The sequence below is a fragment of the Microcaecilia unicolor genome, chromosome 6, assembly GCF_901765095.1.
Source record: "Microcaecilia unicolor chromosome 6, aMicUni1.1, whole genome shotgun sequence".
NCBI lineage: Eukaryota > Metazoa > Chordata > Amphibia > Gymnophiona > Siphonopidae > Microcaecilia > Microcaecilia unicolor.
In genome coordinates, this window is record NC_044036.1 from 290,006,340 (window position 1) to 290,032,823 (window position 26,484).

At 47.0% G+C, this 26,484-nt stretch overlaps 1 protein-coding gene across 6 annotated transcripts in view; it reads right to left on the reverse strand.

The window, feature by feature from the left end:
* PRRC2B (proline rich coiled-coil 2B) overlaps positions 1–26,484 on the reverse strand; it is a 353,949-nt gene that overhangs the window by 126,371 nt on the left and 201,094 nt on the right. For 5 of the 6 annotated variants that reach the window (XR_003942611.1, XM_030207800.1, XM_030207799.1 and 2 more), the window contains 2 exons: positions 6,881–6,963; positions 5,007–5,195 (listed from right to left, as the gene is read on the reverse strand). Coding sequence is in view for 5 of the 6 variants with exons in the window: in XM_030207800.1 (XP_030063660.1) it covers positions 5,007–5,195; positions 6,881–6,963 (272 nt within the window). In the remaining variant the exon portion in view is untranslated. The remainder of the gene's footprint in view (positions 1–5,006; positions 5,196–6,880; positions 6,964–26,484) is intronic. The other variant, XM_030207802.1, reaches the window with a different exon arrangement.

Here is a 26,484-nt window from a genome sequence, read left to right on the forward strand (position 1 = left end):
GCCTCTGGATTGATCTGTTGGGACTAATAGAAAGAAAATGATCCGATCCACCATGGGCCACAGAGGGAACACACAGAGAAGGGACGAGGGCCAGTGCTGGAGAAGGATGTCGATCCCTTCGAATCCAAGCTCCTTGCCCCTGCTGAAAAAAGAGGTACCTTTGCGTTGACCCGGTGGGCAATAATATCAAGTACTGGCTTGCCACAACGCTCTGTGATCTGTGCGAAGGCCTGCACCGAGAACCCGCATTCTCACAGGTCCAACTGAGAGCCAGATGCACTAACTCCAAGGAAAGAGCCCTTCCCTTACCGAATGGTAAAAAATGGGTATGCATGAAGGAAATCGCATGCAAATGAGCTGCTCGCTGTTAGCTCATTTGCATGCAATTTCCCTCCTAAGGAGGGGAAGCCAGTTGGCCAGCTGAGCATGCGCAGAGCAGCCAATCGTTATGCTGGCTGCTCTGCGCATGCTAAAGACGGCTTCATACACGTCCTTCACTCAAAAAAAAAAAAAGGACGTCCCTGACGAGCACTTGGACGGTTTTCCCTTCAGATTTTATGATGGGCGTCCTTCTCTTGGATGTGTTTTTCTTACGTGCCCGAAATGACCACACAGGAGAGAATAGGGGATCGGGACGTGCGAGGACGTCCAAATCAAAACTATTTGGATGTCCCTTTCGATTATGTCCCTCCAGGTCTCTCTCAGCCAATCACAGCGTGTTTAGCTGACACCAGTGACAAGTAGTTTTGATTTGGACATCCTCGCACATCCCGATCTCCGATTCTCTCTGGCAGTTTTCGGGCACGTAAAAAAAACACGTCCACTAGAAGGATGCCCATCACAAAATCTGAAGAAAAAAAACGTCCAAGTGTTCGTCAGGTACGTCCTTTTTTTTTTTTTTTTTTTGAGTGAAGGACATCCAAGTGTTAGGCACTTGAAAGGACATCCCTGACGAGCACTTGGATGTTTTTTTTCTTCCGATTTTTGCGATGGGCATCCTCCTCTGTATGGGTCCTGCTCACAGCAGCCCCAACGAGAGGTGCAGACCTCCCGTTAGGTTTTCCACGGTGCAAAGGGGCCGAAACAGTAGTGCATCACATCACATTATAATAGTAATTAGCTTATTTGCATTCTGTTTTCGTTAGCTGCTACTGTGACAGGAAAATGGCTCGGAGAATCCTTTTGTGCATGTCCTGGTTTACTACTTGCGTGCTAAACTGGCTAGAACCAGTTTAAAAGCCACGCTGCTGGCTCGTTAAGTTTAGTGCATCTGGCCCAGAGTTCAACTTAGGAAGTCCGCCAGCTCCTCCGCTTGACCTCTTGTTTTTTTGTGGTTTTTTTTTTAATACAGCTCACAGCAGCACTTACCGTCTGGAGTCAAAGTGCCTTTTTTTTTTTTCAAATGAGAGGCAAGAGAGAGAGAGCTAAAGCCAAACACCAGGGCAGGATCACCCGGGAAAACAGAGGGGGAGGGAGGTCGGTGGGAGGAAGAAGGGAGGGAGGGACTTGGTGCCACCAGATGTACCCTAAGCATCCCTATGCAGTGAGACTTCAACCCCAAAGGCAGCTCAACTTATCCAGAGGGACGGGACTGGAGCCAGATCAATCCAGGTATGACCCACCACCTGCTAGAGAGAATACTGAGGTTAAGGTGGCTGCATGTCACACCATATATAGGAAACCTCTGAAGTTCTCTCTATTTCCACCTGCTGGTAGAGGGACATAACCCACAAGTCTCTGGATTGATCTGTGGGATGCTATGGAAGGATCTCTTTAAGAAAGCTTCCATTCTACGATCTTAAGGATCCTTAAGAAATGCCCCATGTTCCACCGGGCTTGTCATCTTTTTGGTGACCGCTGTAACCAATGTATCCCACTTTGGCAGTCGTAACATTTCCAGGTCAGTAAGAAGCAGTTGACACAGCCAAGCCATGGATCTGCCAATGCGCAAAGGCATGCTGGAAAACTGCCACTCAGCTTCCATGATCTCTCACAAGTCTTCATTGTAGGGAAATGTCTGGGACACCTTTTAAGAGAGGATTACTCTTCCTGGTCACAGGAAGCCAGTCCTCCAAGAGCTTGAGAACCTGCAGTACCTGAGACAGCAGTCCAGGCTACTCTGGTCACTGGAAAATCCTCACCATGGATGAGTCCTCCCCAAAGAATCTGCAACCCACAGATCCTCCCAGTCTGGGAACTCCTCCCCAGGAGCCAAAGAATCCAAGGAGACCAAGTTCTCCAGGTCCTCTCTCTGTAAGAGACACGCAGCCTCGGTCCCTGAGAGCCATCCAACGACCTCACAGAGTCCTGGGACATGGAAGGAACCGAAGGAGGCTCCATCGATAGATCCTTCAGGGCTGGGGCAGTAAGAGGACAAATTCTGGTGAAAAGGGAGAGGAGAACACTGAAGTATCGGGCCTTGTGAGCACTGGCGGCCCTTCAGAGAGGCCTTCAGCGAACAATTCCAAAATGGTGGAGGCTCCCGCCTCAATTGCTCCCTCAGAGTCTCACAGCCCAGGAACAGTCTCACAAGCCCAAGACCCCCTCCGGGAGCCACCCACCGCTGCTAGAGAGGAAGAACCTTGAGCTGCAGGGTCACCATGAGCCAAATCCTTATATAGAGGCAGCTCACTTAGGAAACCATGTGCCGTGTTGCACACACTGAGCAGTGGTGGGCCTTGATGGATGGAGCCTCCACATCTCACCCACACAGCCTCCACGGTGCCCAGTTACCAGCTTCTCACTGCCAACAGCCAGCACCCATTGCCCTGAAGGTCCAAAACTGAAATTCACCCAGCAGAATGCTCTGGTAAAACCTCAGTTATCTTTTGTTTTTTTTAAGCACCTCTAAGTTGATCCATACACCCCGTGGGGAGGCACTGAAGGAATTCCTCACAAGGGGATTGGGGAAGCAAACCAGGGTAATGTTTTTGTTTTTTTTAAGCACCTCTAGGCTGATCCATACACCCCGAGGGGAGGCACTCAAGGAATCCCTCCCAAGGAGATTGGGGAATCAAACCAGAGTATACACCCCACAGGGGTGTGCAAGGAACCATGAAGGCTGAGACCACTCTTTCCTCTGACTTTTGTGTTTTGCTTTGGGGTTTTTTTTTGTTTTTGTTTTAATCTGCAGAAGAAAAATGTTCTCTGCAAATTTTTTTTTCTTGTAAGTGGGGTCAACCCAGTGCACCCAGTACCAAAAACGACGAAGCAGAGCTGCACAGTAACTCACCTAACTCTGCTGGGAGACTGAGAACTAGTGAATGGGTCAGGGTTGCAAAGGCCCTAATAGTGACATCAGTCAGTAGTTCTCAGTCTCCCCCTGCTAGTAGGAGTGCATATACCTACTCATCTGGAATGATCTGGAATAGACGATAATGAATGAGAAGTACAATACAATTCCAAAAATCTAGACCACGTGAGAATCCAGATCCTTCAAAATTGCAACATTCAGACCACCCGAGAATCTGGATAAGTGCTGCGCACTTGCTTTCTCTCTCCCCCCCCCCCCTCCCGGTGCATAATCCAGTGTCTCTCCCTCCCCTCACCTCCCTGTGGTTCTCTTTCACTTACTCCCCTCCCCAGTGCACTTTTTCAAAAGCAAGCAAGTCTTCCATCCTGCAGCACCATCTTTACTACAGGATGTCTCCGGCCATCTGATGCAAACTCCTGTTTTTGGAAGGGCAGAACAGGTCAGACGGAAGGCCCTGTGTAGGCCAGAGGCAGCCTGCTGCTGGTGCAGCAGGATGGAAGACTTGCTTGCTTCTGAAAAAGTACTTTGGGGGGGGGGGGGGGAGTAAGAGTGAGCTGTGGACAGGAGAGAGAGATGTTGGACAATGCTTGTGGGGGGGGGGGGGGGGAAGGGGGACCTTGGTGACCTGGGCTCCCTCCTTTGGCGCAGGCATTTTCTAAAGCTGTACTGAGAGAGAGAGAGAGAGAGAGAGAGAGAGAGAGAGAGAGAGAGAGAGAGAGACACTGGATAAGAGGAAGAGAAGGTAAAGAAACAACGAAACAACATTTGCCTGTTCATCTCTTCTTTATTCTTCCTTAAATCTGAATTTTAAAAGTACTGCCCGAGAATCAGGAATATCCGAAAATCCAGACTGACCCAATACTTGAGCAGTCTAGATTTTTGGACTTGTACTGTATATGACATGCATATGATTTCCCTAATGAGTGCACCCATCTCACCCTTCACTTTCCTTCTCTCCTAAGGTACAGACCTCTCTCCAACCTCCAAACCTTCTCCAGTTCATCTGCTCTTTCTGTTCTCTCCCCAACATTTTTCTCTCTTTTTCTCTCCCTCTTTCATCTTTTCTTTGCCTCTCATTCCCTGCCAGTCCCTCATATTTACTCCCTCTACTCCCAGGTCGCAATCAAAGTGAAGATATTGCTGTCACTTCTTACTCCCTGATCTCTGATTTTTTTTTTAATCTCCTGTTCCCCAGGTAATCTCATGAGCCAAGAAAATGTATGGATCTTAGACAAATATTTTTCAAACTCTTACCTGTTCTATGCAACATTACACTACAATTACTATGCTACTGACTACTGCAAATATGGAAGAATGGCTACAGCTTACTACAATATCAGAGAACCACTATCAAACAATCCCGCTGGTACAGAACAACCATCACAAGACTTCCCACTAATGCAAAGCCACTCTACAATACCATTAAACCATCTTTACAAGAGATACCATTGGCATACAGCCTCCCAACAATCCCATTGAACCACCCTCACCAAAGCTGACATAGTCCAAAGTCATTCTATAATACTATAGGACCATGATCCTAAGAGATGCCACTGAACAGATCCACCCTACCACACCACTAAAACAACAACAAAAGAGATCTCACTGGTTCTGAGACATTGCTCTTCCAGTATAATTACACTAATACTAATCTATTACTGTGGTGACACTATAGCACCGTGATCACAGCAATAGTGAGCCATCACTCAAACAGCATTAGAGCACTATGATCACACCTAAAGATGCAGCTCACCTTCGTATCAGATTTCTTCAGCCCATGATCCTTCTGGCATTCTGGCTTTGGCTCTGTCATGTTATTTCCACTCATCTCCTCAGGCTTCAGAGTGCCATATGGAGAGCTGCGCTGTGAGGAGGTGGTAGATGACTCCTGGGACTCCGCACTAAGGTCAATACCGCTGTCTCCTTGGCTGCTTTTAAAGCCCTGCCAGGTAAAGTACAAAATCGGATCAGCCCTTAAATACTTTTTTAGTCCATCTGTCCACAAAAGAGAACTCCTATGACCCTCCTGTCTGACAGTACAGCGATCCTAAGAAAAGCAGAGCTGAAAGGGTCAGAACTGCAGGGAAAGAAAAATAATACCGGAAGGACTGTTACTACCTCATTGCCCTTCTCTCTGTAGAATGCAGGGCAGTCAGAAGATTTACCAAAAAGAAATATATCACATTCCGCCCAATCTACTACATACCAAGAGTAAACCAGTGCATGTTCAAAACTGATGATGACCAGGAGCTAAACTGCTCTTAGGTCTAGAAGAGAGATGCAGCACAATGGAAGAAAAGAGGAGAGCCAATCATGTGGAAAAAATCCACTAAGCCTGCTGAGACGCTAGAAGATGGAGAGGACCATATGTTTTTTTTTAATATGTCAGCATATTTCAGGAATATATATACTAAATCAGTACAGATCTGCAGATCAACATCTACAATTTATTTTATGTAACTTGGGGGGGGGGGGGGGGTCCCCTAAATTTTAGTCCTCACACCCCAAGAATTCCCAAGATGACACTCTTACAGCATAGGGGGAATTCTGCATTCTCAACAACTTATCTGTATTTATAGAAGCTGTTATAAAGCAGTGATGTTTTGGCATAAAGACCATTCTCCTCTGCTGGATGTCACCACTGGGTTCTACCCTACAGCGTTGGCACTCATTAATTCTGCAAATGAGAGTGAACATCAAGGGATTCATACTTTGGATGACCTCTCAGGGTGCCAGGTCCAGAAGACTTGGGAACCTTTTTGGTTATCGCTGCCCTCTCGGGCTCATAGCTGTTTATTAAAACTTTAAAGACAGCCTGCCTTTGCACGATGCTGATTGACCTAGTCACCCAGAAGTGTACAGACTTAAGGGGGGAGGAGATAAAAAGGGGGGGGGGGGGGGTTGTTTCTGATGTCTGTACAGGTTATCCTGACATATCTATTCTCATATCACCAGAAGGTATGTACTTGTATTGACTTATTTTGTGTGGAATAATAAAGTTAGTCATTCAACAATTCTGTATCTGTATATCTACATGTACAAGTGTCATATCACCTGGCCAAAAAAAAAACAACATGAAACTTGGAGATCCAGACTAAGTTTGATGTCACCACTTACCATGTGACTACTAGGAAAGCCATTTACCATGTTTGTGTTGAAATACATGGCATACCTTACAGGGCAGGTCAATCATGTTGTAGTATACATAATTTGCAATAGTGGCACACATGACCACCTCCTGCGAGTGAAAAATGGATCTTACACAAACTGACATCTACAGGCTGTAAGTGGAACTATGTCAAGAATTAGGTTCTGAGTGACCACAAGGATGGCAGCAGACTGCAGTTATGCAAAGTGGTGACAAAAAGCAGCTGTAGCTTCAATGTTAAATCAGGTTATTTATGCTAGAGCCTATGAAGGGGTGCATTAAGTGAAAAATGACAGTAAAGCAAGTAAATGTTAAGATGGGATGGAGAACAGTTTTATGGGTGGGTTACTGCTTTAATGTAGATCATCTGAGGTTGACTAACAGAGACATCATCATCAAAAAAATTTCAACACAGACTCGCTTCCTATATTCAAATATCTGACTAAACAAAGACCAAGATGAGAAGCTATTCATCTTACCTCAGAGGAGTTAGTCTCAGTGTTGGGAAATGTAGTGACAGATTTATTCCAAGAGTCACTGCTTGCAGACTGAACTGAGGCAGCTGGCAAGAGAAAAAAAAGCAAATGTTCTGAGCTCTGAAAAGTAACCTATGGACAGCTGCCTATGGCCATTTTACAGTCTAGGCCATACAAACACTTTTATTAACTACATTACCACTTCTCCAAAACAAGTAGAACTTCTTTTCTATGAAGGCTATTTTTTTTTATTTTCAACAATTTTTATTGATGATACGGCAGAATTAACAATCGCCATATAAACCATATGAAACAAGACAAACTGAATACTGGTTAGTGCGTTATCATCAAATATTTTTTTAACATTCCCTCCCCTCCCCCACTACCCCCTTTACCCCTTCAAAGGTTATTGCAATCTGATAACTAGTTCTGGGCCTGTTTGAACAAGTAATCTCCACATTTCAATCCATTCCTGTAGTCATCAACATTCAAAGAAAGGAGAGAGAGCCTGGTTTCTTATAGCTCTCCCCCCTTGCACTTTTCAGCTTTGCATATTTCTGTTTAAATCTGTTTACAGTATCCGAACATAGGATAAACATTCAACAAGGTGCAGCAAAGAACATTTCAAATACAAAAGACCATTATCAGACAATCATCAAACAATTTCTTTTCCTTCTTTAAACCCCAAGCTACCCCCCTCCCTCCCACCCTCTCTTCTTGGGGGAACCCCCACGCCAATAATGGCTTAGCATGAACTGGTACCTTAATATTCTCTCGATTTTGAAATTGACAATTTAGGAACAGTACCATTAAATAAAACATCTTATTATAGGGTCTATTACCAACCAAAACCCCTTCCAACCCCCCCTCCCCCCCAAATAAATCAAGAAAAGTGAGCCTGCTAAACAGCTACCCACCCATACCCGTCTACCAGAGTGACCACCTATCCTTTATGACAGGGAGCATCAAGTTCATCTAATTGGTGAGAGCCGTTGGAGGAGAACCAGACAGAGCAGTAAGTTTGTTAAGAATATAACTTCTGGCTTTAGGAGACACCACCTTAAGATATCCCTTCCAGGTTAAGTAAAAATTGTTTTGTGTTTTGAAGTTAAGCAAAGAGTCCTGGAGTTCCATTAAGAGTAAAGCATGGAAACGGTTACGCCAATGCCAATAAGAGGGACCTTGTTCCAAGGTCCAGTTCACCAAGATACATTTCATACCCACCAAGTAGGCTTTATGGGCAAGTGCACTCTGATGAGCCGTGCCCCTCTCTATCGGAGAGAGACAACCCAGTAAAATACATTTTGGTGACAGTCGAACCCGCTGCCCCCCGAGACTACCTACAAACCTAGTTATCCTGACCCAGAACGCTTTGATAGCCGCACACTTCCAAAAGGCATGGAAAAAATCATTTTGAGACGCTCCACACCGCTTACAAACAGCCGACTCTAAATATTCCATTTGACACAAAAGCGATTGCGAGGTGTATGCTCGGTAGATCACTCTGGCTTGACACTCCCGAAGCTCTACACTTCGTGTCCATTTCAAAACTCCTCTCAGCCCTTGCAGTAGCTCCTGAGAAGAAACCGGCGCCTGCATGTCCCCTGCCCATCTGGTTGCCACCTGGCCCAAGTCTCTCTGCGATCGTGCCATTATCAATCTCTTATATAACAGAGATATGGAAATAGGGTCGCCCGACGGCACCTCCAAAAGGGCATCCAATTTGGCGGTCAGATCAACACCCAGCGCACTACGTAGAAGAGATGCCACATAGTGTCGCACCTGTTCATACGCATAACAAGTACCCCAATCTAATGAATTTAATCCAAGGTCTTCCATGGACCTGACCACGCCATCAGGCCCCAACAAATGGTGCAGAAACAATATCCCCATTTCCCCCCATGCCCTCAGCACTGAATTATCCGTACCCGGACGAAATGCCTCATTTCCTTGCAGAGGGAGTAAACTACTACACCTGCAGTCGAAGGACCAGAGCTTCGCCAAATCTTTCCACAACGTCCATAAAGGCTCTATCACGACATTAAGCCGTATGTGTGTGGGCAGCTCCTTCCGCACTGCGTGCAATATGTAAAAGACATGTAGGGGACTACACAGCTCTTGTTCCATAGCTAAGGGAGAGTACGTCTCTGTCTGTTGATACCAGTCCCCCAGATGTCGTAATAAGCAAGCCATGTTATAAAATTTAATATCCGGAACTCCAAATCCCCCCTCCCCACTTTTCCCCTTGAGGAATTCAAACTTAATCTGAGGTCTCTTTCTAGCCCAGAAGAATTTAGAAAGCATGCTTTGAAGCGCTCTTAAGTCCCGTTGTTTAAGGTATAGCGGAATCGTCTGCATGCAATAGAGCCATTTGGGGAACAGCACCATGTTAAACAGAGCAATCCGTCCCATCAAAGACAGCGGCAGTCCGTCCCATCTCCCCAGTGTCTCCCTTGTGCTTGCCAGCAATTGCGCTATGTTGGTCTCTCCAAGTTGCCTAGGATCCTTAGTAAGTGAGATACCCAGATATTTAAACGCCAAGTCTGCTCTTCTAAAGGGGCAGTGTAATCTCTCCCACTGGTGTTCACTCACATATAGAGACATTACCTCTGATTTGTCTAGATTAAGACAAAAACCAGAGAAATCTCCAAACTCAGCAAAAAGGTCCATCAGAGCTGGTAAGGATACCAGTGGGTTTTCTATCACAACTAATAAGTCGTCTGCAAAAGCAGAGATCTTAAAGGATTCTTCCCCTATCTGCACTCCTCTCACCTCCTCCATCCCCTTAATATCCCTAATCAGGGGGTCTAACACCAGTACAAAAAGGAGGGGTGAAAGAGGGCATCCTTGTCTAGTTCCTCGGGCTATCCCAAATGGTTCTGATGCCTGACCATTAACCAATACTTCAGCAGTAACTCCTTGATATAGGGCTTTTATCGCTGCGTGAAAGAACCCCACCACACCATATACCCTCAGGATGGCAAACATAAAATCACAGTTGACATGGTCAAAGGCCTTTTCGGCATCAAAGCTTATTGTTGATGTAGAGTCTCCAAGGCCCCCAAGATTTGTCTCATGTTTCGTGCCACTGATCTACCCCGAACAAATCTCACCTGCGATTCTTCCACTATGCTTGGGAGAACTCTTGCCAGTCTAATTGCTAGGATTTTGGCAAATAATTTGGTCTCAAACGGCAAAAGGGAAATAGGTCTGTATGATCCAGCATGCAGGGGATCTCGACCTGCTTTTAACAGCACCACTATTTGTGCCTTCCGCAAGGTCTCGGGCAGAATTCCTGTCTGTACATATCGATTAAACACCACCGTTAAACAAGGCACTATATCCTGATTAAGAAGTTTGTAAAATTCAGCGGAGAGTCCATCCCCTCCCGGTGTTTTATGCAATGGGCTGTCTCGTATACCCCCGCTCACCTCATCCTCTGAAATGTCCGCATTAAGACTTTTTTGCTGTTGGGCTGTAATTTTGGGGAGCTGCTGGCCATCCAAATACCATTCAGCCTGCAGACCCTGGGCCTCTGGGGCCGAGTACAGTTTTTCGTAGAAATGCCTAAAAACTTAATTCACCCCCTCTGAAGTATGGTGAAGCCCTCCCCCTGCATCACGTATTTGAGATACAAAACGTGAGCCCCCCACCTGTTTCACTAAACGGCCTAACATCTTCCCCTGTTTATTAGCATATTTATATAATTGGAAACGAAAGTATTGATTCGATTTTTTTTACCTTGGCATGTATTAATTGATTCAGGGAGGATTGAGCTTCCAGCAGTTGAGCTTTGTGTGAGCTGGAAGGCACAGACCCAAACCGCTGTCTAGCCTGTCTTACTGTTCTCTCCAATCGGAGAATCTCTGCCTCTCTGGACCTTTTCTTATGTGCGTGATATGATATAATGGCGCCTCTCAGCACAGCTTTAGCTGCCTCCCAGAATAGTACCGGGTCACACTGGTAAGTGGCTTCATTAAATTCTGTATATTCCTTCCATTGGGCCTGTATATAGGGAGCAAATTGCCCGTCATAGTAAAGCTCCCTGGGGAAGCGCCATCTGGGTCTCCGACCGCCATCCCCCCCAGAGGACAGGGACACCCACACCAAAGCATGATCCGACACCTGAGTCGATCCTATTTCCGCCTGGAGTAGTGAATTGACTTTACTGGTGGAAACCAAAATGTAGTCAATACGCGATAGTGTGCCATGCGCCCTTGAAAGGTGAGTGTAATCCCTCTCTCCCGGGTGGAACAAATGCCATGCATCCACCAAGTCCAACAAAGAGCAAAGCCGCGGGATCCCCTTCGACAAGTCTACTGGCCCCACCCTAGAGGTACCTGTACTGTCAACCAAAGGGTCCACCACTGAATTAAAATCACCACACATAATAATGGGCATTTGGTCAAAAGAGTGCACCCGCCTCACTATATCTTGGTAAAACCGCTTATCGTATTGATTCGGTGCATATACATTTACCAATAATACAGTCTGATTGTGCACCTGAACTTCTACCATAACAAATCTACCCCCCCCCCCCCCCCCCCCCCGAGTCCACAACCACCTTTTTCTTAACTAATGGAAGCCCTTTACGGAACAAAATAATAACTCCCGCCTTCCTATTAGGGGAGGGGCTATCCACATAGTCCCCCACCCACCACCTACATAGCTTTTTATGTTCCTGGGCAGACAAGTGTGTTTCTTGCAGCATGGCTATGTGGGCTTTTTGCCTTTTTAAGGTCTGTAAAATCTTACTGCGCTTTACCAGAGATGTCACACCCCCAACGTTCCAAGAAACCACTTTAACCATAGTCTGTTAAAGTATTCCAATAAAGCAGATACAGATATCAAGGGAAAGGTGTCCCAGCCTCCACCTCCCCCCTCCTTTCTTCTCCTCATCCCACGTACTCCCGTTCCAGCTTCTCATTTCTAAACCTAGTACACTTCGGTAGACCATCCCCCCACCCCACAGCCCAGCCCCCCTCCCCTCCTCCCAACCCCCCATCTCCCCCCCTCCCAAATCCTCCCCCCCTACCCTCCCTTCCCACAACCAAACCCAATCCCTCACCCCAGAGTTCCCCCAAAGAACTCGTCACGTAAAGGTGCTCAAAACCCCCTTGAATGATCCTTTAACCCCCTTTCGGGTACCCACACATCAGAATCAAAACCAAGGCCCTCTAAGGGTCCACCCACAACAGTCCACCCACCCTCCATATTAGTACAGTTTCAAAGCAACAATCTGTCTGAACCAATTGAAAAGAACAATTCCTAAAAGTTAACGACTCTGATCCTGAGCCCCAGATGTAAGTGGCCTATTTTGTAACACATCTGTTACAGGCACTTACACAAACGTAGTACATCAAACATCACTGACTTATACTCTGTCCACTTAATAACCTTCAATATGCTGTCTCCGGTGATAGGCTTCGGATAAAATCTTTGGCTGTTGGCACATCTGCAAAGAACTTCTCAGTACCTCCATGCTGCACTCTTAGTTTCGCCGGATAGATCAGAGCGAATCTAATCTTTTTTTCATGGAGTGCCGCACACACCGGTGCAAATTCTTTCCTTGCCGCTGCCACCCGCGCGGAGTAATCTTGGAAGCAAAGAACTCGCTGGCCATCATGTTTAAGTTCGCCTCCGGTGCGCAGGGCTTGTAGAATAGCTTGCTTGTGCCCATAGTTAAGAAGCTTCATAATCACCGCCCTTGGTCGATTCTGGCCTTGACTCTTTGGCCCCAGTCGGTGTGCGCGTTCGATCCGCAAGGGACCTGGCTGGTTATTCAGTCTCAGCGCGGTTGGGATCCAGGATTCAAGAAAGCTGCCCAGCTCCGATTCTTTGACCTGTTCTGAGAGACCGATCAAGCGCAGATTGTTGCGTCTAGACTGGTTCTCCAGATTGTCAATTTTGTTTTCCAGGTCTATTATCTTTTTCTGTAAGGCCTCGGTAGGTTGGGCAGTAGTCACCAAACGGTCCTCGATGTCGCTGACCCTTTGCTGGATATGGTCTAGGTCCAAATGAAATCCATCAAGGCGTTCATGGGCCGAATCTGCCCGATCAAAAATCGCTTGTAATTTTTTATCCAAGGCCGCCTCTACTGCCGCCGTTATCTCGGCTGTCCACACTGAGCAGACGTTCGAGCTCGGCGACTGCGGAGCGGGCGCCATCTTGGGCTCCGCTACCTTGCTTTTGTCCTTCTTCTGGATTTTTGCCGCCATCTCTCGATTCCCGTTGGGTACCACTGGACAGCCCTCCTCGCACCGACCAGTACTCCAATCCAATTACACCCGTGTGTTTTGGGATCCCGGGGAGGTCAGATAAATAACATAAATGAGGGGAGAACGCAGGAGCTCAGTTCAAGCGCGACTTCCCTCCTGCATAGCACCACGTGACCCAGGCTATTTTTTTTAATAACTGCATCTGCTTAGCATTGGAAAAGTCTGCAGCAGTGTGTAACACTTGTTTAGGAAGTAGATGGGTCCAAGGAAAAGTGAAATGTGTTCTGTTAATTTCTTTTCCTTGAGTCATGCTAGACCAGTTCACACCAGTGGGTGGTATCCCCTGATCAGTAGATGGAAGTAGAGAAAGAACAGACAAGGTGAAATTAGTCCTTACCTGTTAAGTTTCTTCCCTCTAGACCCTCCAGACTGGTCAAGACACTTGGGAAGTACCAAAGCAGTAAGATACTAAGGGCGGGACCCCCGAAAAGCAGAAGTCAACACGGCAGCACCAAATCTGGCCTTCTCTCTTGCCTGAACATCAATTCTGTAATGCTTCACCAATAAATGCATAGAAGCCCAGACAGCTGCTTTGTAAATATCCTGCGGAGGGATAAAACTGCATTCCACCCAGGAGGAAGCCACCCCCCAAGTGGAATGTGCCTTAAGCACATTAGGCACAACGCGGTCCTTCAGTAAGTAGGCTGAAGCAATAGCCTCCTTCAACCACCTAGCAATTGTTGCCTTGGAAGCAGCCGCTCCTTTCTTAGGTCACCCATACAAGACAAACAGTCTATCTGAGACCCGAAAGTCCTGTGTCCTCTGTAGGTTAAAAACGCAAAATCCAACCAACATCTAATTTTGCCAAGCGACGTTGAGAGGAATCCCCCATGACCGGCAAGGAAATCACCCGATTCACATGAAAGTCGATAGAAATCAAACAAAATAAAACCTGGTAAAGAAAATAAGATGATACCTTTTTTTATTGGACATAACTTAATACATTTCTTGATTAGCTTTCGAAGGTTGCCCTTCTTCGTCAGATTGGAAATAAGCAAATGTGGTAGCAAATAGTATATATAAGAGAAACATCAAAGCATTACTTTGACAGTCTGACAGAGTAGGAGGGTGGGGGTATGCATGGGGACATCAAAGCATTTAATTGATATTCTAACAGGATGGTGTCGAAAACCAACGATGAAGCGACCACTCTCCAGGGTCTAACATGTGGTCTGCTCAGAAAGTCCGTGCTTACGTTGTCCACCCTGGCCATGTAACCCGCCAAGAGGTCCTGGAGATACACTTCTGCCCGGCGCATTAACTCTGCCGCCTCCTCGGCCACCACCCAGCTCTTTGTGTCCCCCTGGCAATTGACATAGGCTACGGCTATCATGTTGTCGGAAAGAACTATTATGGCCTTGCTGACGAAGAGAGACTGGAAGGACTGAAGCGCCAACCGGATAGCTCACGTCTCCAACCGGTTGATGGACCAGCGAGCTTCCTCCATTGACCAACGTCCCTGAGCTAGCCTGACTGAGGCAATGTGCCCTCCAGCCTTGCATCCATGGTAACCACTATCCACTCTGGAGGGTCCAAAGACATGCCCTTCACCAGATTCGGTGTGTGAAGCCAGCAGTGCAGCTGAGACGGGGAGCTTCTGCCAGAGGGAACCTCTCCTCCAAGGCCTAAGACTGTGGAGACCAGCAGTCCAGAAGAGCAAACTGTAACTGCCGCATATGCTGCCTCTATCGCTGCCACCATCAGGCCCAGCACCTGTTGGTAAGAACGAGCTGCCGGAGCCTTCTCTATGCACAAATGACAGATCTGCCCCTGCAGCTTGGCAACCCAAGGAGTCAGGAACCCACGACCTTGCAACGAGTTGAAACACACCCCTAGATACTCCAGGGACTGTGACAGGACCAGATGACTCTTGACCGGATTCACCTCCCAGCCTAGAAACTGCAAAAAAAAAAAAAAAACTCACCACCTGCACGATTGCCGTCTCGGTCTCCGACCTCGACTTGGCCCGAATCAACTAATCGTTGAGGTAAGGGTGAACCAAGATTCACTGCCTCTACAGAGCTGCTGCAACAACCACCATAACTTTGGAAAAAGGTATGGGGAGCTGTCATGAGACCAAAAGGCAGAGCACAAAATTGAAAATGCTTCCCCAAAACAGCAAACCAAAGAAAACGCTGATGAGCAGCTTGGATGAGAATGTGTAGATAGGCCTCTGTCAGGTCCAGGGAAATGAGGAACTCTCCTTTCTGAACCGCTACAATAACCGAGCGCAACGTTTCCATCTGAAAGGAGGGGACTATCAGAGCCGCATTGACCCTCTTGAGATCTAAAATGGGACGAAAGGAACCTTCTTTCTTGGGCACTACGAAATAAATCGAATAACACACCGTCCCCCATTCCTGCCAAGGGACGGGCACTATAGCCACCAGAGCGATCCAATGAAGTAAGGTTTATCGAACTGCTCCCGCCTTGAGACGAGAGCGACACGGGGACTCTACAAAAAATTCGGGAAGATGAGTGTCGAACTCTAGTGCATACTTGTCATGAACTACCTCTAGAACCCACTGTTATGACGTGATATGGTCCCACCTCTGGTAAAACTGACTCAATTGAGTACTCACACACACCAGAGGTTGGACCCCCGCACCTCAGTGAGGCGTGAGTAGGGCCGTCCCCCGTCCCCCCCCCCCCCCTTGAGGAGTCACGCCCCCCACGGCATCTGCCATGAAATGGTTGGGTCATGTGAAAAAAATGACATTTAGGCGCTCCGCTCGACCTACCCGGCCTATACTGCCTGGCTTCTCGAAAACGACCACGCACCGACATCCCCGGCCACCTGCCTTAGGACGGAGATCCGGAAGACCCAGGAACTTAGTGTCCCCAAGACCGCGTACCAACTTCTCCAAATCTTCCCCAAAGAGCAAGGAACCCTTAAAAGGAAGCGAACATAACTTGGATTTAGAGGCCACATCTGCAACCCAACCCCGTAACCAAAGTGCCCGGTGGGCTCCAACCGCCAGGACCATGGTTCTTGGCTGATGCTTGCAGCAAATCATAGAGGGCATAAGACAAGAAGGAGGAACCCATCTCTAACTTGACCAACTCCTAAAACCAGGAAGCCCCGTCAAAACCCTGATCATCCAGGAGCTTTTCAGCCTAACGGAAGCAAGCACGAGCCACCAGGCCAACACAGACCGAAGCTTGCAGTGCCAAAGCCGACAGATCGAAACTACGCTTAAGAAAAGATTCCTGCTTCCTGTCTTAAGGGTCACGAAGTGCCACTTCACCATCTACCAGGATGGACGTGGCCTTAGTGACTGCATTCACTACAGTATCTACCGTGGGCGGCTTCAGGGAATTCTTCTCCTCCTGAGGGAGAGGGTAAAGCTTAGCCATGGCCCGAGACACTTTACAAGGAGTATCTGGAGACGACCATTCCTGAGTCACCATCTCCCTCGGATCTTTGTTCATTGGAAAGGATGCCGAATCCTCTTAACCAAGGGATCTACCTGCTTCGTATCCCCCACAGGAGCTTCTGCCGGCTCAAATTTTAGAGTAGCGGATACCTGGTCAACTAATTCAGGTAGCTCATCTCTAAGAAAAACCCTCACTACCGATGGGTCTTCCCCTGGTAAGGAACAATCCTGCTCCTGGTTGGAAAACAAAGGATCTTCTTCTCCGAGGTCACAAAGGTCCTCTTCAGACCCTGGGAGAGAAAAAAAAAACCCAACAACAACTCAGCATCCTCTGCCCAATCCAGACGAGGTCTCTTCGGAACCACCGGACCCGCCCCTTCACCAGGAGGGTCCGGCTGAGAAGGTCCCATTTTCCAGGCCTGAGACAATGAAATCCGGAGGAAATTCCATTCCTCCGGAGCTCTCATTCTCTAAGGAAAGACCCGGCAAAAAAGTCCCCTGCGCTGACTGAGACGGCTCTGCAGTGCAAGGAGAATCTAAGATGGCGGCAGTTCCCACCGATAATGGGACCACCACTTGCACTCCCGCCTGCATGGCCGTCTCCCCACAATCAGTTCCAGCAGTGGGGACCTCCATGGTTAACTGTCGAGGTACGGAGGATGGTGGTTTCAGCTCCCCACAGAATCGACATTGAGCCCATTGCGCCTCTAAGATGCGAGGCGAATAGGAACTGCATCGGAACAGCTTTACCGTCTACATCACCGCGGTGAGGCTAGCAGATAAGAAGGGAAAAAAAAAAGGCAACAATGGCAACTCACCAAAACACACCCCTGCAGCAACAGCCTTGGCTCTCCCGGACAGCCCAGCAAAAGGAGTCGGCACCAAACCGGCACTTTTCTTCTCTCTTTTTTTTTTTTAAATTTGGGCCCCACTGCTGTAGGCTGAAGGGCATTCAAGGTTCCTGCCCTAAGACATTAGCCAAGGCACAAGGCTGTTCACAATACAGAGGACAGGGGGAGGGACCTGGTCACCCGGGTGTGACACCCCATGGGTAGAATGGGCCCCACCAGACCCACGTGCCGGAAGCACCAAGAGAAGGAGACCAGCACAGGGTTTGACTTTTTTTTTTAACCCAAAGTAAAGAACAGACCCCCAAGAAAAACCCTTTAGTGCCTACCAGACTGAACAGGCTGCACGTCTACCCTCTGCTGGAGACTGGAAATACTGACTGGTTAGGGTTCTGCACAGGATACATATACAGTGTGCAAAGCTCAGTGTTCTCAGTCTCCCTCTGCTGATAGGCATGCATAACACAAGCATCTTGACCAGTTTGTAGGGTCGCTGAGGAACTTAAGGTGATATCACCAGTGTAACAGCAGGTGCAGCCTAGAGCTAATCAGTCTATTTGTAGTCAGCTAAAGAAGAACTAAGACACAAACAAGATGGTCCTCCAAACCTTGCAAATGAACCAATGGAACAGAGAAAACAGTATCTTCATACTCCATAAAAGACATAGAAAGGGACTGCCTAACTCAGAATGGTCTGCAGGGAACCTCCATCGGTCTTCTGGGGAGAGAAGTGGACTGGTCTAGCAGGACTCAAAGAAAGGTAATTAATAGATAAGAACACAGTTCATCTTCTTTTTTGTCCATACCAGTCCACAGAAGCACTGTTGGCCTTGGCCCATAAATACAGTTTGTAGTACTTCACAAGAGTGTAGAGAGGACCAAGTTGCCACTTTGCAAATGTCCTCTGAAGACAGGTGGCAGCCTGGGTTAGTCAAGTGGGACTCTCTTATTTGCCAGAATATAAACAGTTTTGATGGATAGCTTGATCCACTGAGCAACAAAGGCCTTAGATGCTGCCTCTCCCTTGTGTGGGCTGTGAAACAAATGATCTGATCTCTGGAACTCATTAGTAGCCACCAGATACTTTAACAGCATTCTGTGCACATCCAATTTAAGAAGCTTACAATCTGCCCCATCATGGAATCTCAAGGAAAAGAAGGCAAAGATAGCACCCAATTCAAATGAAATGGTGAGAACACCTTTGGATGGAAGGAACCGTATGCAAGGAGACAGCATTATCTAAAAAGGACAAATAAGGATCCTGACATGAAAGCCTGTAGTTTGGAAATCCTGCGGGCCGAGCAAATAGCTATGAGAAAAGCTGTCTTAAGTGAAAGGTGCTCTGAGGAAGCCAGCCCCTGCCAAAGTGCACACCACCAAAATGACGTCTCAATAAAGCACAACCATACAAAGCAGAAGACAAAGTTGTGGACCCCCCTCCCCCCGGAACTAAATGATGTGAGTCTTGGAAGCCAAAGAGGAGCAGCATAGAGGACCCTGAAAACAGTCGCCATCTCAGCACAAAGAGAGTTCAAGGACAAACCCTGATCAAAACAGTCTTCCAAAAATGAGAGGATTTGGGTAATATCCCCCTTCCAGAGGAGAATAGATCACTTCTCACACCAGGCTTCAAAGGGTCCTCCAGACCCTCATGTATGCCAAGGATATCGAGCCTCTCCCGGCCTGAAGCAAAGTAGAAACACTCACTGGAATGCCTATATGCCTCAAGCACCGGCCTTCAAAAGCCAGGCCAAAAGCCAGAAGGGATCCACAATTTCCATAACAACTGAGCCTTGATGCAGAAGATTCTAACCTACAGGAGGAGGAGAGGTTACTCAACCATCAGCTGAATGAGATCAGTGTACAACGAATGCCTCAGCCAGTTTGGAGCCACAAAGATTACCAATAAACATATAACTCAAGCTCCGCATGAGCAAATCTTGCACCAAAGCACTGACCCTGGCCAAGCCTATCCAATGACAAGAATAGCTGACATATCTTTGGGGGGACACCGTCAGATCAAATCTGGGGGCCCCAGTGATCCATGATCTGCTGAAAGGCCTCCTCACTCAAGGTCCATTCTCCTGGATCCTGATCCTGGTGACTGAGAAAGTCCGCCTGACACTGTCCACACTTGCAATAGGCATGGCTGACAATGCTGCAAGATGGTCCGCCACCCACTGCAGTGCCACTGAAACTCCAAGGCCACCACCACGCACTCGATGTTGACATAAGCCACTGTTGTCACATTGTCTGAGAAAACATGGAATGCCTTTCCCCGAAGAAGCGGGAGGAACCCCTGCATTGCGAGGCAATTGATAGACCAAGAGGTTTTTCCCTCTGTCCATGTGCCCTGGAGTGTGTGGGACTGACAATGGGGCTCCCCAGTCCCTGAGGTTTACATCAGTAGTGACCACAGTCCAGTCCATAATTGCAATGGACGTTCTTATGAAAAGGCGGGCCAAGTGGTCCCACCACTTCAGGTCCCTCCTGAGGGAAGCCGAGAGAGGGAGGTGAGGCTTAAAATCATGGGACGGGATGCCACCTGGAAATCAGAGCCTACTGAAGGCACTACCTCCAGAATGGCCATCATCAATCTCAGAAGCTGGAGGTAGTTCTACACCCTGGGTTCCATAAGGGCACTAAAAGCCTTCTTCTGAGCATGGAGCTTGGCACCTGTCTCCGGAGTTAGACAGACCCATTCTCGGGCAGTCAAGAAGTGCACACCCAGATAGCTCAATTCCTATGTTCACATGAGGTGGATCTTTGCATCATTGACTATCCTGCCAAGCTGCTCAAAGATCTCCAATATCCGTGCCATTGCCACTTGAGACTCCTCATCCAAATCTGTCCATTATCAACCACTCATCTAGATAAGAGTGTACCCCCCCTTCCTTGCAGAAGATGGAGACCACCACCATTACCTTGAAAAAGGTCCAAAAAGCCATGGCCAACCCAAAGGGAAGGGTCCGAAACTGAAAATGTTTGCCTAGAACTTGGTCATGGAGGCACCCCAGCAGGTAAGGCTTTCAGTATATCCATAATGAATATTCGTGAGGTAGATTTGCATGCAATGGAGGCAGTGCATGGAAATCTCTCATATAAATACCTGTGGGTATACTAAAACCTGACCGGCTGGGGTGTCTCCGGGAACAGATTTGGGAACCACTGGCCTAGAACAAGGATGAGACAGTAGGCCTTGGGCAAATGCAGAGAAAACAAATTCCTGAGTGAACTGATGTGTGGAACTAGGGCACCCAAAATGGACCCCCGCCCCTCCCCAACGGAAATCACAGAATAGAGTAGCGGACACAGCCCCAGCCCAGCTGGTAGAACCTTCTCCATGGCATCCAGCTGGATAAGGCGAGCTAAGGTATCCAGTGCTGCCTATCCCCTTGACAGGGGAACCACAGGGGAAGACCATAAAGGTATCAGAAATCAGGGAGGAAAACTCCAAGACATAGGCCTTCACAACCCCCCCCCCCCCCCCCCCCCCCCCCCCCCCAAGACTCACTAGTAAGAGGTGATGAGTCCACTCCTGGAAAAAGAGGCTGAGATAACCTCCCACCCATCTTGGCCCAGGAGGTACCCTCCTGACCCCCACTGGGATGACCCCTGGGGCTGTAGAGGAGGAACCAGAGGTCCCCTCTCCATCCCTGGCACACCTGGTGCCATGAAAGAACTGCCCCCTCCAAACCCCAAAACCTCCCGAAAAACCCCTGGAGTGGCAATGGCTCCAACCCATGGCCTATTCCAAATCACAATAATACTTTGTTAATGGTGCTATACCAAGTGTTCATGATAAATAAATAATGGACATCCGGGTCCCTGAAACCTAATTCTCAGAAGCAGTTGAGGCCTTGCATCGCTAAGGTCCTTCACTAACCTTTCCAGCCTAAAGGCAGTCAATGGACATTGTATCTGCCAGCAAATTTCACAGCCAAAGCCAGCAGAGAGCTCCCACGGCCAAGGTGACTGAGTGGGAATGCATGCTCCACGACTCAGTGCGCAAGTCCACTCAATACGCAGCCCCAGATTCCAACTGGGCCGTCTCCAGGGAAGGTGGGCAGGAGCTGCTGCACGCACTGCAGCATAGCACAGGCCACACAGACCCCACAAATAGACACCTGCACCTCAATAGCTGAGGAACTAAATAGCTGCTTGATGAAGCCCTCCATCTTAAAGTCATAGGGATTCTTTAAGTGCAGTACCTCCCTCCACAGGTATGGTGGTTGTCTTGGTCACTCCATGACCAAGGAATCAACAGTAGGAAGAGAGGGTACAGCCAACCCATAAGCCTGGGTCCATGATGGAGTTTGGGTTCTCCCATTCCTTGAGAACCAATTCCAAAAGGGCCCAATGGAGAGGAAAGGTCTTAGATGGCTTGCGATAACCAACCACGATGGCATGCCCTCCCCTGGTCTCCTGCAGGGGAGCCATAGACAATAGGAATACCTAATCTTTAAGAGGAGGGAGTGCCTTCCTTCTTAACACTATACCCTTCTTTATTGGACTGGTGGTCGTCTCTGTGACCTCTATGATCAGTGCATTGACCTTCAGCACCTTCAGCTTCATCATGAACCAAGAAGTACAACCTCCCTATTGCAATGACCAATCTCAGACTAGCTTCTGGGACATCCCACTCTGCTGAGATCAGAGCCCTGACCACTTAGAGGACAAGGAAGAACTTTGTGGGCTTGTGCAGCCCCCTCCAAGATAGTATCCCAGCAGATGTCTCTCTTTAACTGGATCCTCCACTATGCTGAGTGCCCTCAGTGCCTGCAAGCTCATGAACATCAGCTCTTCCCTCTGGAAGAAGCACAGCACCATAGGATTATCCCCCTTCTTCAAGTCCAATTCTCCTGGATCCTCCTCCCAGTCCCCCAAGCTAATTGAACCCTCACGTTCAGTACCCAGCACCTGAAGAGTCCCAACTCTCTGACCTCAAACTGCAGTCTCTCAGCCTGACCTGGAACTCTGTGTGAACGAGGCACCCCCAAGAAAAGGGAACCAGTCCCCCGTCTCAAATAGGTCTTATACGGCAAAAGCACAAGTACATAAGTATTGCCATACTGGGAAAAACCAAAGGTCCATCAAGCCCAGCATCCTGTTTCCCACAGTGGTCAATCCAGATCACAAATACCCGGCAAGATCCCAAAAAAGTATAACACATTTTATACTGCTTATCCCAGAAATACTGGATTTCCCCCAAGTCCATTTAATAATGGTCTATAGACTTTCCCTTTAGGAAGCCGTCCAAATCTTTTTAAAACTCCACTAAGCTAACCGCCTTTACCACATTCTCTGGCAACGAATTCCAGAGTTTAATTACACGTTGAGTGAAGAAATATTTTTTCCCGATTCGTTTAAAATTTACTACATTGTAGCTTCATCGCATGCCCCCTAGTCCTAGTATTTTTGTAAAGCGTGAACAGACGCTTCACATCTACCCGTTCAACTGCACTCATTATTTTATAGACCTCTATCATATCTCCCCTCAGCCGCCTTTTCTCCAAGCTGAAGAGCCCTAGCCGCTTTAGCCTTTCCTCATAGGGAAGTTGTCCCATCCCCTTTCTCATTTTCGTCGCCCTTCTCGGCACCTTTTCTAATTCCACTATATCTTTTATGAGATGTGGCGACCAGAATTGAACACAATATTCGAGGTACGGTCGCACCATGGAGCGATACAAAGGCATTATAACATCCTCATTTTTGTTTTCCATTCCTTTCCTAATAATACTTAACATTCTATTTGTTTTCTTAGCCGCAGCAGCACACTGAGCAGAAGGTTTCAACGTATCATCAACGACGACACCTAGATCCCTTTCTTGGTCCGTGACACCTAACATGGAACCTTACATGACGTAGCTATAATTCAGATTCCTCTTTCCCACATACATCACTTTGCACTTGCTCACATTAAACGTCATCTGCCATTTAGATGCCCAGCCTCATAAGGTCCTCTTGTAATTTTTCACAATCCTTCCACGACTTAACGACTTTGAATAACTTTGTCTCATCAGCAAATTTAATTACCTCACTAGTTACTTCCATGTCTAGATCATTTATAAACATGTTAAAAAGCAGCGGTCCCAGCACAGACCCCTGGGGAACTCCACTAACTACCCTTCTCCATTGAGTATACTGACCATTTAAGCCTACTCTCTGTTTTCTATCTTTTAACCAGTTTTTAATCCACAATAGAACACTACCTCCTTTTCCCATGACTCTCCAATTTTCTCTGGAGTCTTTCATGAGATACTTTGTCAAACGCCTTCTGAAAATCCAGATACACAATATCAACCGTCTCCCCTTTATCTACATGTTTGTTCACCCTTCAAAGAAATGTAGTAGATTGGTGAGGCAAGATTTCCCTTCACTAAATCCATATTGACTTTGTCTCATTAATCCATGCTTTGGGGAACCAAAGAAATATACTGAAACTGAAGCTGCTGAGACTCTATAAGCACAGGAATCCCTTGCTGCTGTAACTGCTAACCTGCCCCTCCTAATGCCTCCTCCAGGCAGGCTTTGGGGATTTCAGCATGGCATAGTTCCCTAAGAACAAGACAGTTGTCTTTCCTGTGCTATCATTTAATTGCAGAGACTTCCTCTGGGGCCACTTCCAATCTGTCAGCCTTGAACCTGGAGACCTCCATCCCAATTCAGAGGGCACCACAGCTCACAGGCTGTAACTGCCCCATGAGCCATCACTTGACTCAGGCCCTAAACTACCAAGAGCTCCCCCTGCAGCTTCCACAAATGGGGAAATGCTCCACATGCTCAAAAGAGGTAGGCCATCCAAGCAGCCTGGTGTTGCCCAAGACCCTTGTGATCCCAGAAATGATGCTTCTTCAGGATGAATTGACGGCTACCACTGCAGTGCCCCCTCTCACACAATTTGGCCACCCTTTTCCACCATGCTTTTTCTCCTTTTTTGAGGGGAGGGGGGTTCTACGTTGTTTAAAGTTAAGAAGAAAAACAATGTTCCAGACAGCAGCCTGCCAAAACACCTATGTGGCTCCCCTGTTCAGCCCAAGTTGAAAGGAGGAAAAAACAGACAGCAGGATACTAGAGACAAGTAGAGGGACCTAGAGGCTTCTAGATGTCACTCCCAGCTCCAAAGGATCGTCACCAGACAGAAGTCCAGGGACCTCCCACTTTGCCTCCATTCAACTCAAAAGGCCAGATCTCCAAAGTAAGTCTCCAGAACTCATCCAAATTCTCCAACAGAAGCTGCATAGGTCACCTAGCATCTTCTGGAGACACAGAATATCAAGGAGCTGCAGGCTACGCCATGTGCTATATACAGTAGGATCCACAAGTTTCAAATTTCTGTCACTAACTGATGATAGTGAGAAAAACAAATCCCAAGTGCCAGGACTAGTGTGGTAAGATGATAATGAATGTTTATGTCAGCTCTTTGGGTTCTGCACTTGTGCATCTTGGCCTTGAGTCTTGCAATATTAGTTAGCACATGTGATTTTGTTGTGGAGTATGTTTACATTTAGGGGAGAAAGCAGCAGCAGTGGTAATAAATAAAGCGGACTGTGAGAAATAAGAAATTTCCTGTTCTTCTCCCAAACTCTTGTTGCCCACAGGGGCAGAAAGCTACAGATTACATAGAAATAGTGTAACTAATGAAAGGAGGCAGGGGGGTGGCGCTTATATTTGGCTTTATTATTGTACCATATCCCTTTACAAAAGTATCTCTCAAAGTGGGAAGCTGTCCTAAATCACACTTATGCCTCAGAATGTTGGGAGAAGAGATTTAACTGCTTAAAGTCTTTATAGCTATCAACTTAATTGAAAACAGTTCAAATTTCTTTTTCTTATTAAATCAATGATATTATACTCCTGAGCAGTTACTTAAGATTTTCGCACAAGTATATGATCAATGTTGGAGAGACACTGGCAGTCGAGGAACCTCCATCACATCTGGTGGCATGCCCACAGGTTCAGATATACTGGACATCTATTCTGGACTTAGCCCAACAAATAATACACACACACACTTACTCATAACGGGCAGAATATTGTTTACTACATTTTAAGTCTAAGGAGATTAAGGTGAACCAACATAAATTGGTGATATATTTGTTACAGCTGGAAATTGGAAGTGGCCAAATCTTGGAAACAACAATCCCTCCCATCTCTGTCTCATATTCTCCAAAAGCTGAACTTCGTTTTTCAAATGTCAAAATGAAGGCATGGATATTTAGCTACTTTTTACAAAATTTGGCATGTTTATGAAACATCTCCATCTTGAATAGCATCAGTGTACTACCGGGAGGGGTGGTTAGTTCTTATTTTTGCTATTATTTCTGTTACATTACTACTGTTGTATTTGAATATCTTTTCAATAAAGCTTTGAAACTTAAAAAAAAAAATACTGTAACTATAGTGCACCAAATTAAAAATCTATTTGATTACTCAAATATTCTATTATGGTTTGTCAAATTTTGTGCTTTTCTTAACTTGAAGAAAATTGCATTCTTTTCCACAGAGGCTTTCTAACACTACAGATTGATGTTTATGAGTGTTCTGCATTCCTCATCTCTCCAGACCATCTCCAACAAGTAGTATATGCCTTCCTACTAGCAGATAGGGAGGCTGAGAACTACTAAATGAAGTCAACCTATGAGGTACTACGCAGCCCTGTCAGCCAGTGCTTCTCAGTCTCCTGGACCGGATGGCATACATCCAAGGGTACTCAAAGAACTCAAGAATGAAATTGCTGATCTATTGTTAGTAATATGTAACCTGTCAATAAAATTGTCCGTAGCACCTGAAGACTGGAAGGTGGCCAATGTGACGCCGATTTTTAAAAAGGGTTCCTTCCAGGGGTTATCTGGGAAATTACAGACCGGTATGCCAGGTGTCAGTGCAGGGCAAATTAGTGGAAAATATTATAAAGAATAAAATTAAGGAACACAGACCAACATGGTTTAATGGGACAGAGTCAGCATGGGTTCAGTCAAGGGAAGTCTTCCCTCATTATCTTGCTTCATTTCTTTGAAGGCGTGAATAAACGTGGATAAAGGTGAGCCGGTTGATGTAGTGTATCTAGATTTTCGGAAAGCTTTTGGTAGCTCCTTATGAGA